Source organism: Haliaeetus leucocephalus, unplaced genomic scaffold, assembly GCF_000737465.1.
Source record: "Haliaeetus leucocephalus isolate CR32 unplaced genomic scaffold, Haliaeetus_leucocephalus-4.0 Scaffold173, whole genome shotgun sequence".
NCBI lineage: Eukaryota > Metazoa > Chordata > Aves > Accipitriformes > Accipitridae > Haliaeetus > Haliaeetus leucocephalus.
Window position 1 is genome coordinate 5,738,354 of NW_010972609.1, and position 14,240 is coordinate 5,752,593.

At 39.9% G+C, this 14,240-nt stretch overlaps 1 protein-coding gene across 1 annotated transcript in view; it reads right to left on the reverse strand.

The window, feature by feature from the left end:
- Positions 1-10,633, reverse strand: part of MPPED2 (metallophosphoesterase domain containing 2) — a 103,306-nt gene extending 92,673 nt beyond the window's left edge. The window contains exon 1 of the mRNA XM_010563732.1: positions 10,403-10,633. Within this exon, the coding sequence (XP_010562034.1) occupies positions 10,403-10,530 (128 nt within the window). The 5' untranslated portion in view covers positions 10,531-10,633. The remainder of the gene's footprint in view (positions 1-10,402) is intronic.
- Positions 10,634-14,240: the final 3,607 nt, after the last annotated feature.

Consider the following 14,240-nt stretch of genomic DNA (forward strand, 5'->3'; position numbering starts at 1 on the left):
CCACCGAGGGGGGGGGGGGGGGGGGGGGGGGGGGAATCATATACCACCCCTAGAGGACTGTCATCATCATTTTAATTCTCTGAAACTCGTATTACAGTATTTGATCTGTGCATCCTCATTATACTCACAACATTTCTACCAGAAAAACTGTCTTAAGAACTTCGTGCAAACAATTAAAATACCCTCCAAAATATCTAAGAAGTTGCAATATGAGTCATAACTCTCCCTCAGTAACCCAGAGAGGGTGTCCTAAGTGGAAGCTTTCAAATAGAATAATAATGACAGCAGGACAAAATTTGTTCTTCTTGTAGACATGCCTTCCTTTCAAAGCTGCAAACATCACTGTTTAACAAACAAAAGACAATGGAAAATCAAACTAATGTCAAGAGATATAATCAAAATGAAAGCAGTTTATTTTAAAACTTTTCAAGTAATTTCAAAGATTACACCTGAGTTCTAGATGATTTTTTTATGAATAATTATCTATTTATTTAGTTTTAATTTATTCACTCCTTTCCAGCAGGAGGAAAAGTGAATGCCTGGCTGACTTGAAATTTACAATATAAACAAACCACAAAGATGAAGTTTCCCTCTTCTTTAATATCTGTTAATTACCATAATCTTATATGTACCTTGTTAGCAACCAAAGAAAAGAAGTCCCTGAAAGAATGATAGCTTAAAATTGAGGGAGTCACTTACTCTGGCATCTCTAAGTGACTAGTCCTGTCCCACTGGAAGCACTAAGACTGTCACTGATCACTGCATTTAACAAGTATAGGACAAGGCTCCTATTTATTAAATATGCTGGACCACATGAAATTTTAATTATGAACAATTATTTTCCCCAAAACTACTACTTTACCATTCACAGGAAAGAAAATAACCCTTTGGTAATTCTCACTGCTGGTCAAAAGTGAATGTGCTTTAAGAAACAAAGAAGCCTAGAGTAATTAAAAAGTAATGACTTTTCTTTGTGCTCCCTATATAAAAGGAGCATGAGGGAAGACATACTGGACTAGCACCTTTTCCTTCCCATAAACTGATACAATAGCTAAACATTTAGAAGTAATGTGCTGACCCTGATGCTCCCAGTCACTACACTCAATTCCTTATACCAGAGAAATTGTAAACGTGGTAAATAGCAAGTTTGCTGGCTTACAAATACATCAGATGAAGTCCCTCTATCATACTCCTTTCTCCTTCCCTCCCCCATTCTCTCTCCATCTGCTGCCCTCCTGGGAAGGGACTGCTACATTTAATGGCTGTGTGCTTTTAAGTCTAATGTGCTGGATGTAAGTTAATGCCCAGTACAGTAAGTGGGGACTCTGCAGCGAGGAAGCCTCCAGTACTGTTTTTTCCTTGTCAACATGCAGTGGAATCTCTGTAGCCCTCATGTCAAGCAGCATGCAAGGAAGAGAGGGTCTGGGAATATGAAATCCACAACCTGTGACAAAAAAAAAAAAAAAAAAAAAAAAAAAAAAAAAAAAAAAAATCACAAGACACCACACGGCACAATCATTTAAATAATCTTTTGGTAAAAAGAGGAGAGAATTGGGATTTTCTTATTTGTCTCTCCCCTCAACATAATGATTTAAATTTAGAAAATATGCCCATTATAAAATAGAGCATATAAAAATAGAGGCAAGCACTTCCCTGTCAGTGAAGAGTACACAGGTGAACTCTGTTGATGGCATTCTGATCCTCAAGACAAGAGAAAGAAGTAACATGGGCTTGACCCATCAGTTATGAAGAGGACAACTGTATTTGGGGATTACGTGCTGACTTGCTCTCTAGCCATCCTCTCTGCCCCTACCCTGAAAGCTTCAGCAGCAGCATGCAACACCAACGCTCATCCACCAGCATTTTGTTTCAGCCAACCTTCATGCAGCAGATGCTGCAGGACACATACAGCTGATGTGCCAGGAGAAATCTCCAGGTTTATGGAGGTTAAGACCAAGCTTTATGGTCAACTCTTCAGGAAATAAATAAAATGACTGCAACTCCAGGTACCTAAAGTTTATTGTTTGGAATCCAGACTTGCAGTTTTCTGCTCTAACCACTCGATACTGCTCTGGGCATGTTTACTGTACATGTTACTAGGTACAAGACTATCATAGGCTGTCTTTTTGTTTGAAGAAGGCATCAAAATAAAAATCATTAAATGAAGTCTCGTCACATTTACTACAGGATAGAACTGGTTTGACTTCAGTGTTTTAAACACACACGTTTTGGCCACAGCTTCCTCATAATATGAACAACCACACAGAGTATCACAAAACTTGCCCTCTGCAATATAAGACCTAAAAATTGCAATCTTAACAGCCCACATCAAAACTGAAAGTAAATAGGCAAGACCTGAATTTCCAAATCCCATCAAACAACAAACTCTTTATATCTTCTGAAGTATCTTCTATGAAATACGTGCAGGTATATATGCAGACACGCTTACCTCCTTCCTCTATTTTGCACTGCTCTGCACGTACACATTACAGAAAAGATCAGAAAGCCAGTATCAGGCCTTCCGCAAGCAGAAAAAAATCACAATGAAGTTCATGAAACTACAACTCCATATGCCAAATACTATTCAAACCACTGGAAACAAGAAGCCATTGCTTCAAGGACCAAAACTCACAACTTGATGGAATCCTTTCTAGGGACTTGGAAAACCTGGCATGAATTAAGAGGTGAATGTTTTTACCATGCAAAACGGAGGGGACTTACTGCCCAACACTGGCACTCCACCTTCTCTGCTACCATTCATCACTTGGGGCCATGCAAGTAACCGACCCCTCCGCCAAACTTACTGTATCTTCAAAGAAGTAACTTCGTAGCTTGCTGTAAGAGATGCACGTTTTAAATAAAACCCCCTGCCTCACTGTATTTCTACTACACCTAAGCACGTTTATTTCCTCAAGTTATGCCACGACATCTTACGGAACTCAAAACGAAACTCATCAGATGCTCTTGGGAAGGAGACAGGCTGGCCCTCCATTTCTAAATTTTTCCATAGATACCCATGCCAGGCAACCGTTGCGGAAATTAAGCCACCTCTGCTAGCTCAGGATTGGAAATGTAAACTCAAAAAGTTACCGTGCAACATTCAGTACAAAATCGACATTCATCACCAACACTTCAGTACTTCTGAAAGAGCGCTGCATCAAACTTAAGTAAGCTGCATATAGTAATTTAACACAGACCTCTAAATCCGAATTGTTTACAGGGCTTTCCTTTTGCTTATTTGTTCAACGAGATATTCAAACAAAGATTTGCAAAATAAAATAACAAGATGTGCGCCAGGTAGGTGCAGCACTTTCCTTGGGCTTGGAATAGCCATCCGTCACAGGGAACATGCTCTCTCATCACTGCTGGCAGGGAGGACCAGCCTCATTCTGCCACTAGGAGAAAACCATGAGCCAAAAACTCTACAACAGGATTCCCCCACTGTGGGGCCTGCAAATTTAGTGAGGTATTAACTCCCTGTTTGGCAATCTATGCTCTAGAAGTGGTTTCACAGGACAGATGTCACTCTCACCCTTCAAGCATTACACAAAAGCAAGAATCTGCTGCTTCCCACAACAATATCCCTACTGCCCTGATATTTTAAGAAAAGAAACTACAAACTTCCAGTGGTGGTACAACATCCTGACTGTACTGTATGTTGACCTTTTTTTGCCCAACTACTTCAGAGAAAAGAAGAACTCCCTCGGTGAGCAGTCTCCCTCTAGTACAAGGTACCGCGGTAGGGACCACTGCTGCCGAAAGCACTCCTGGTCAGATCCCATCACACACCTCCCACAGGGTGAGAACACACTGTATATTGTACATAGATATGAAACTGTACGTCAACTGTCACTCAGTATGACTGACCACTAAATGAACTACATGGGTAATACTATAACGTAGAATCAGCTCATGTAATGAAAACTTCCACCTACAGTACTCAGTTACTGAAACAAGATCGCTGAAAGTAGCTAACTGAAAAAAAACCAAGCAAACAAACACAAAACCACCACCACAGCACCGAATGGCCGTTTTAACCTGGACCATTTCAGTGGTATGATCTATCCAGCAGCCTCGCAAAAGGCTCTGCCAACGCTACCGGGGAGGTGGCAATCTGTGCGGCATGGGGGCAGGAACGAGCAGCTGGGATGCGGCAGGCTCAGCGCTGAAGTCCGCGTATCAAGAACTTCTCCCCTTCCAGCCCTGCAGGTAACCCACAGGCACCGCTTTTACATCCACACAACCGGTGGTAATTGCACAAGCCCGATAGCTCATACGGAGGGGACTGATTGATTTTGATAGGCATGGAGACTGCTCTAGCAGCCTGTTTCCAGTAGCACTAGAGGTAAAGGTTTTATCACCAATTTAAACCAGACCTGGCTTCCATCTTAGGACAGGGCAATGTGGAAATATAGTAACTAACAGGGTAATGGTGACAAAAAAATTATTTTAAACCTGTCCTACATTTATAATAATGGCACTTTTACAGCATCGGCCTTCCAGAGATTTTCCAACATTTTTTTAAAGGTAGGTTGGTATTATTCCCTTTTACAATGACAAAAAGGGAGGTGAGAAACGTAATCAATTTTTCAAGAGAGTTTAGCATATTATGACTGAACAGCATAAACACAATACAAGGGGCCTAAATTTGAGTTTTAATTACAAAACTGCAATCCCTGAGCCTTATATCACCACTGTATGAACACTTCGCTTTCAGCAAGCTCCAGTCCAGCATCTCAAAAGGCCTTAAATATTAAGTGTACCCTCATGAAAAAGTTTTTTGTTCTCACTTTACATGTAAAATTCAAATTTAGAACTTATATTATGCTTAGATTTGGGCAAAATAAGTAACTTTAAATAATGGAAAATCATTAAGATCAGTAGAGATCTTAACTCACACAGACATACACATATGCACACACTCCAGTAAAAAGAGTTTTCTTTATGACGATTAAAATTAGCATCTTTGCAACTCAGCTTCCATCGTTCTATGGCAGGAGAATCAGAAAACGCAATCAGTTAATGGCCCTCTTCTTGAGTGGGGACTATTTATTTTGGGACAGCTGTAAGGGTTCTCACCTACAGCTGTCGTCCTCCCCGCCTTTCTGCTGGAATCCCCACGCCGCTGCAGGGAGAGCTCAGCTGCTTCGGGGCAGCTGTTGAAGGGCTGCTGCTGTTGGCTTCAGAAAAACACGTTTGTTTTACGTAAGGCACCAGGTTGTAAGCTGCTGTGTTTCAGTAGTCGCCCAAGCCATTGAGGGACCAGAGAGGGAAAGGAGAATAAAACTGCACAAAGGTAAGCTGACCGATTGTGAGGCACGACCCCAGTAAAATTCCCTGTGTCCAAAAGTAAGGCTCAAGCTCTAACTACACTCGTTCAATATACTCATGTTTTCACAATTAAAGCTTAAATGTGACTTGATTGTTTCAGGCAGTACTGTTTTTTTCAATTTATTTAGAAAAATAAGTAGAGAAAAGGAACTCAGGTGGTCACAAGCTACGTATGCTTTTGTAAAAAGTGTTATTAATGGACAGAGCAACAATTTCCACCAAAACTGTGATCCTCTGTCACACCAGTATCAGCTGAAATAGCCTGCCCAGTCACACTAGGTATAGCTAACTAGCTTAAGACTGAATCTCTGTATTCTCTCAATCGATATTATTACATGCACGAACTCCACTATTCTGTAAATGTCAAATGAGTCCATATTCTACTAATGCCAACTTTTTCTCCCTCCCCCTAAATATCACACACGTTATATGAAACAAAAGTTGAGAGTATTACAAATCAAATGCATGATTTCCCACTAATCTCAGTGGGAGTTTATAAAACCCATTAAATGCAGGATGGTTTCCCCAAGAAAAAAAAATATGCAAGATCCTATTTCTCAAGGTTAGTAGTCTAATAAGAGCTCTGGGTTTTAACAATTTAAGGCTTCGTCACAGTTGAAAGTTTTTTCTTCCATGATTCTACAGCTATATTTTTATATTACTATTATTATTATATATACACATTTACACACACTCATACATTTAAATACTTTATTCAACTATACATATATAGTCCTAATAATATAAAACGCTGTTTATACTCTTTGTTTTAAAATAAGAATACTCACATGGGGAATTACTCCAGTACAGAAAAGGCAGTAAAATTATATAGTTACAGATTGTTCAATGTATCTCCAGGTATGCATAAACTCATTTAGAAGACTTTTGCTCTGGCACAGAAACCTCTGTCTTTCTTACTCCCCTACTACTGAATTTAAACCATACCAGAGTCTTAATGTGTACTCCAAGCATCCTAAAAACAAGCCACCAAGCCATTCTGGTGAGACCGGAGGAAAGCTAATGAACTCCTCTAAAAGGCTCAGCCTGCAGCAGCTTGGGCTACAGCTAGTTTATCTCCACAAAACTCCCTCACTCTTACCAGCTGGGCCTGTCAAAAAGGCTTTTTCCATGACAGATACACAAAGTTTATTACACTCTCCCCCGTTTTTTTCCCCTGTGAAAGTAAATGGTGTGTTGTACTCAAAACAGGAAGATTTTTCCCTCTGGTTAAAACTTAAGTGAACAATTTTCCATTCAAATTTGTCCCACTTTCTTCTCAGCTCCTTTCCACTGGACTGAGGAAAAAAAACAGGTGAGATGGGAAGGTTCCACAAAACTGAGCCTTAGTAATTCCTGTTAAATTAAAATAGTTTGAAGACCCACTGTGTTGGCTGCTGTAAAGCTGCCGAGTTAAAAGGGGAAAAAACCCACCAGCCACAAACCCAAAAAAAGGTTTACAAAAAAAAAAAAAAAAAAAAATCACCCTAAGCAAATGACAAATATACCTGATGAATTCAATTATCCTTTAAGTTCAGTCATTTTTACTTTTTTCCTACTGTTTGCTTACAATAGTGGAAATTTTCTCTATCCTCTCTACTTTGAGGCCATGGTTTCGCAGGATAAAGCCTTCTACAGCTTAAAGCATACCTGCCCCCCAGGCTGCCAGCTCCTCCTGCGGGTGCCCATCCTGTCCCCAGGCTGCATCCTACTCCGCTGCTCACTGGTATTGTTGGCACCACTGACGATAGCCTTGTACAGAACATCTCAAGGGTCTAAACAGGCTTGCGAGCTTTTTTTTTTTTTTCCAAACTTTATAATACTTGGCAGCACTACACCGAAAGAGCAAGAAGCATCTACCTCTTTGAAGTCACAATTCCTGACAAAAAACGGGAAAGTACGAAGACTTTCCAAAAGAATAATAATCATTAAGAAGCAAAGGCAGGCACATCATAATTGTTATTATTTTGCAGCTGCCCTTTAAAGCAGCAAACAAAAGTGATGTAGTTAATTAAAACTAACTGAAAGTAAACACTACTTGTAGAAAGCATTCAAATACAAACATTTTATAACATCTTCAGAAAATAAGTGAAACCTGTAGGTGGGAGCATTGCTTCAAGATGACAAATATTTAACATTATAACGCTTTACCCAAAATAATCGTACAGTAAAAATTGTCTTTAGAACACATGTTCAAACATTCATTAGTAGAGAAATACAAAGACTGGACAAACTTAGACCAGAGCTTAAGTAACTGACAAAACTGCTGTCACAGCCAGCCCAAGCAAAGGGAGCTTTAATTCACTGTTATTTACCTGACAGTACACTTAAACAGATTCACCAAGCAGCGCTGGTGTAAAAATACATATAAAGATGATAAAAGAGAACTATATCCCTGCTGATCAAACTACATGACACTGCCATGTGAAAGGCACAAAATGAAAGCCAAAGAAAAAGCGCAGGACACGTGTCCCACAGAACAGGCAGAGCAACGCCAGTAGTGCCTTAACCACCAGGTTTACGCCGGTGATATTCCACAGACTCTCCATTTACTCTGTGTGAGATGAGAGTTGGGCCCAAAGGATACTAGAATAGCTTGGTGTACACCAAGAATCCAGTCCTCACCTTTGCACATGAAGACACATATCTATGAAGAAACTGCTTTTTAAAAAACTATTTCCTTTCGAAAAGAACATTGTCCTTAAGCTGCACCCAGCTACTGATTTATGGTATGCAGCAGGGCCCTGTAACAATGTATTGCCCTGCTATTCACATACATGTCATAACGCTCAGGTCCCGTGTTGCTTTACTCATTTCTCATCTTCCCATGATTCTTTAAATAAATTTTTCACTAGAGAAGAATAAAACCTCCTCGAACTCCCTCTTAGAAAAAAAAAATATGGATGCTTTACTTTAAGATAGCAAAAAATAAAAGCAGAATGTAAAACCAAATCACATCAAACAATCCTGGCAGCTGCAGCAATGTGGCCCTAGCAAAGATACAACAGGATAAAAAGATCATGGTTTCTTTGTTAATACTGATTTTACCAATTTATTTGTTCAGGTTTCTCGCTTGATGACAACTCCTTTCAGAAATATGCATGCTTCCATTACAAAACACTGGGAAGACAAATAAGGACCCCTTCTGAAGCTACCACGCAATCTAGTCTCTCCTCCCCAGAAATAACTCTGCTGTTCTTACCACCACACAACCCACAGCCATAGTCATATCTTCACTTCCTTGCTTTCTTCTACCCACAACTCTAGACACCTGGTAGGATCCTGTCAGTTTTTCCTCAACAGGTTTTCTAAAACTCATCATTTGCTATCCAGACCAACACCTGAACTCACCTCCTGCACTGCAAATTTTCTTTGCTTCCGTTGTAAATCCGAGATTAACGCCCTTCCTAATTTTTCTAAATTTTGATCTGCCTTTTAGTATGCCACACCCTTCCTTGAAACTAAATTACTGGTTTTAAGAAAGCTGCAGTATTTTAGTTAAAAATTCTTTAAAATACTGTCATCATACTGTACTTCATAGTTTCAGTATTTATTTCAATTACAATTTCTCCAAACAAGTAAAATATCTTTTAAGACATCTGTCAAGTCAATTATCGTTCAAGAGATACACAAATTATTAGAAAAGTAGCTGTATAAATGTTTTGGAGTGTTGAAACAAAGCATGGGCAATTTTTACAATGTTGAACACCACACTTAGTCCTAAAATCAGCTCCCACTGAAATCAACGTCAGTTAGAAGGGGTTCTTTAAAACTGCTTTCTGCATTTCTTTTGTTTGTTCCGAATTCATTCTCTACATAGAATTTGTACTTAATGCCAGTCAGAAGTGCAGTCTGGAGTGCAAAACATGCAACAGAAATTTGCTGACGAAAGGTCTGAAAAGTGAATCGAGAAATGGAAATATTTCTAAAAGAGTTACATCATCGTTGTAGTAATAAATCAAATGTAATTAATGAAAACTTTTTCCACCTTGAAAAGTCACATGCACGACAGACGCTCTTCAGCATCCTTCCTGAAGTTGGCTTTAGGAAGATTGTAAGGACAAGAAATCCTATTAGAAGGTGCTGAACTCCTACATTGTGACTCTTCCGGCAGGCTTCTACATAACAAAAATGCAATGAAGTACCATACAACTTTTCCCCCCTTATTATGCAAAATCCTTATCAAATTCAATAGTGTGACATCGTTCAAAATCCTGACTAACAATGGCACGCAGGAGGTCAAGAGATGTCGTCTTTGTTTTAGTTTCACGTGCTTTTCAGTCTATTAATGTTAAAAGAAAAAGAACCTTCACAGAAATAACCGACAGATAAAGATCAACCCTAACTAAACAATGGAAAGGAAATTCAGAGTTAAAACTGGTACTTAGCTCTTAACACAAACCATTGTGCTAGGTGCTGTGCAGCAGAACGATCCTGCCTGTCATACAATACCCAGGAATAACAAGGTGAGGTAAGAAGCCTTCAGCTCCCCACTTCCCATGCTTTTTGGTGGTTTAAGCTCGGGCCAGGGACGTCGTTTTAACGCGGTATTTGTATTTCTTGGGAGGAACTACCGGGCAGCCCCCGACTCCTTTGTGCTGCGGGTTGCGAGTGGAATGCAGCATGCGGCACACGTTCCACTCGCAACCAGGAGGACAAAAGATTCAGTGATCAGGGGGGACAATTAGTCCCAATTAGGCCTATTTCGCAGCTGAGTGGAAGGGCTGGGGGAAGGGAGCTTAAATTTTAAAGCAACGGGTCCCTCAGGCGAGTTAAAGTGAGATCAGTAAAGTGACAAGTTTCAGAAAATGTACCCTATTACTCACCGCCGGGGCAAGTTTCTCGAAGTCGGTGGCACCGCGCCTCAGGCGGAAAGAGCCATCTCCAGGAGATGATGGAGCAGTGTTTCTCAGACACCCCACGGAAGAAATTCGATAACCGTTTTGCCTATTAGCTAATGTGACTAACCAATTTTTCCAGCTTTCAACCCACTCCTTCAGCAGCAGTTCTCACTTTCAAGGCACACGCAGACGCACACACACGCACACACAAAGGCAGTGTCGGGAATACTCACATATGCACATGCGGAGGCTGGAACCTGCTCTGATTAATGTTGTAGTGTGTAAACGCCTGCGTTGGGTTGGAGCTGTATTCATCCACCGTTATGGTAACTTTGCCTTGTGAAGGAATTCCATGAGCCATCCTTCCTCCTTATGGACATGAGCAGCTCACAACTTCCCAAGGCCAGGAGCGGGGTAGGGCATCGTGTTCCAGGCAGCTCCCGACTCCCAGCAGCTCCTCATCAACTCCGTGGACCTCTGCCAGGAGAGAAAGACAGCGCACACTGCTATAAACTCAAAGGAGATGTAAACATACGCAGACGTATTACTCTATCCTCTCCTGATTTCCATTCAAAGATCTTTTTCTATATTTTTGATGTACCCATCACCTAACTCTCAAAGCATTACTATTCCCATTTTTTTTTAATTACCTCATCATTTCACTCCATCATCATTAAATACATCTGAAGGATGAATGCTTAAAGTAAGGCTTCATCTTCAGGAAAAAAAAAAAAAAAAATCTGTGTTGAAAGCTCCAGTTAAATACTCCACATTTACTTTACTATTCTTTATTTGAAGTAACATCTTGTGCTAATTGCAACCATGAAAATTAACAAGTGGACCCAGTTTCCTGAAGGACAGATGGCTTTCCACAAATGCGCACGCTTGTTTTCAAGGCCCTGTTTTAGCTTTACAAAATAAGTTACATCTGAGAGACTTAGGAGAAGCTGATGCAAAGCAGAAAATTTTAAAATGGCACAGCAAAAGGTACACCCAAATACCCTTGAATCAAAGTATTTATTTGTCCAGAGAAAGGCTAGTATCTAGACAACGTTAACAAAATATCCGTGTTACAGTGCACTAGCAATGAAACTGGTTTGGATTCATCACCAGACAGTAATGATTTATCTGACAGATTTAAGTGAGATTTTAGTATAAATATTTCTACGTAAGATGAAAGAAATATGCTCTTCCCTCTCTACGCATCCCCATCTTTCACTTCTTCAAAGTGCTCTTAAACACATTTTGCGTTAAGACTGGAAGCATTCTATAATATGAGTGCAGGTCCAACAGCCAGAAACTTCGCAAACCTGCTCTCTGTTGAGTTCCCTGCACAGAATCTGAGCTTCAATTTCTTCAATCAATAAACTGAGGATACCTCAGCTGCCTTCCTTTCAGAGGGAATCTGTGAAAATTGATCAGCTGATGTTCGAAGAATATTTTCAAGATGAGCAACTCTGTAAAAGCCCTGTTTACGAGGTAGATCCTCAGCTGGAGCACGCTACCCTAGCTGCAAGGACTGACATGAAATCATGACACTTTGCATCAGCTGATCACACCCCCCCACTACCTTTAGCTGCCATACGCAACAGTGGATTTTTCGTATCTGGTGTAATTTACAAAAGTACACCAGTGCTTACTGGGAAGACAAAGAGATTGGAAAGCGACGAGAATGACTTGAGCCCTGAGCATCAAACCAAGCAATATTTTTCCAGTGTGATATTCCTGGACTTCTCTTCGCTCCCAGATAGAAATGTGTTTGCCATGTGTAACGTTAAACATTTGGAATCTTTGATTTGTATTCAAAATATATTTTTAATACAAAGACTAATTTCCACTTTGGCATGAAGCACGATAAAAATGCCCTGCAAATGGCAGATGGCCTGCTATAGGCCATTTATTTTACTATTTTACAACCTCAGGCCTATGTAGGCTTCCATATGTTAGTTGGGTTAAGACATTCTGCAACCTTCATTCCAGTAATTGGGTTCTATCCTTCATCTTCTTTAGCATTGGGGGGGGGGAGGGGGGAAGATGAAGAAACTAAACCATAAAGTTCCCATTTAAAAACTGAGTCACTAGTGAGACAGCACATCTCTGTAACTAAGATTATGGTCTGGTCTTTGCACTAATCCCCTCTCATAAGAATAAACGCAATAGTTTCAGGAGTAAAAATCAGCAAGGTGAGCTTTACTAAACCAAATCTTTACTGCGTTAGACATGATGTAAGATGCGTGCAACAACTGCTCACGAACCATAATGTAGTGGTTGCCACACCAAGTTTGCAGCTGTTTCCTTAATTTCCCTTACAATTATATTTTAGTGTTATTTTGCATAACAGTAAAACACAACACCTGCTTCAAATTGCAGTCCTGTTCCAAGTACTGTAATTCTTTTGAGATAGAAACTACGAAGAGTGTGCAACACAGAGCAGCATAATTGCCCTGCACTGAAAAGTAAATACAAATGAAAACATCTTCCTGTTAGAGAAATGACTGTCATTAACAAGAATGCTAGCCATCAAAGCTCCCAGAAAAAAAAAAACCTAAGTTTTTCTTTTACACAGCAAGAACTTTAACGCCTGCATAAATTAAGTAGTGTGAAAATTACATGTCTAATGTTATTTTTTCGCAATTAAAAGCTACAATATAAAACAACACGTTAAACCAACAACAAAAATATGCTTGGGCTTTCAGAAAAGCTAAATCACACTATTTTCAGTAATCTAGCATAAGAAAGGTCAGAACATTAAATTTCGTATTATAGTTCACTCATGGAAAAAAAATCCCATTTGTTCATGAGAGTGAATTATACACAAAGATAATAAGCATTTTTTACAAGGTTTATAACAATCCACGTTACAGAAAGAAATTACAACTAACTGGCATAAAACAAATGATAAGAGGATACTTGAATAGCTGTATTAAATACTTTAAAGTTGACTTGCAGTAAGATCGTAAGTATATAAGCTGCAATTGCTTCCCATTGTTCCAATCTTTAATCTTAAAAATAAATCTCTATACTTAAATTAAGACAAAGCCCAACAAAGCACTCTTTTAAAATGAAATTCAACAACAAATGCCGGACTGGAAAAACAGTAACATTTGAAGCTGGCTTCTGTGTCAATTCTCTAATTTCCATTTAGTGCGCCATAGAGTACTTCAGCTCGCCTACCAGAAGTATCTAATTATTACCTTCTTTACTGTGAACTTCTCTGAAGAAAATATCAAAAAGAAGCTGAACACTTCAGAACTTTAAAAACAAATTTATTTGGGGCCCAAGAAAAAAAAAAAAATTAAAAAGTCTACTTTGAATCACTACCATTCTCCTTCCTCCAACTGCAATCACTCTTTGAAGATTGCATACAGGAGACGAGTACAAAAGAATAAAAGTTGCATTATTTTTCACATCTGTCAAGTAAAACAATGTGCGGTATCTTCCACACCTTATGTAGCAGTTTTAAGCAAGAATGACTATATTAAAAAACTACATGAAGATTTGGGGTTTTCCCACATATAGCTGTTATCCTGGGAGCAACAAACCTTTCCCAGCGTGGATTTGTACCGACAGTGAGACAGGAGATGTGCTATTGTATACATCTGCTCGGTTTTACAGGTATAAACCGGCACTTTTTGATAAAAGGGCTGACACAAACTCAAGCGCAGCTAATTTTAAACCGGTATACTACTGCCGCGTCAAAAAACTATCACAAAATACGCACAGATAAGTAATTTGAAAGCCTAATGTTGCATTTCACGGCGGGCTACACGCACCAGCTCTACGTATGTCCAAGCGCACAGGCACGCGGAAAACGCATTTCCCCCGAATAAAATATTTACGCCTTCCTCGTCTGAATTTCAAAAATTTGCCTTCCGGCTGCTCTCGGGTTGCAAAAGAAAATTTCGAAAGGCAGGAGACGGCAAGGGTTAATCCCGTGTCAACACCTTCTGTCGATCCATCCACCATCCCGACACTGTTACAGCCACAAAACACTCTACACCCACCCGGAGCGCGGGCACCTGCCGCCGCAACAACCTCCCCCCGAAAACCGGCGCCCTCCCCCGCACCCCC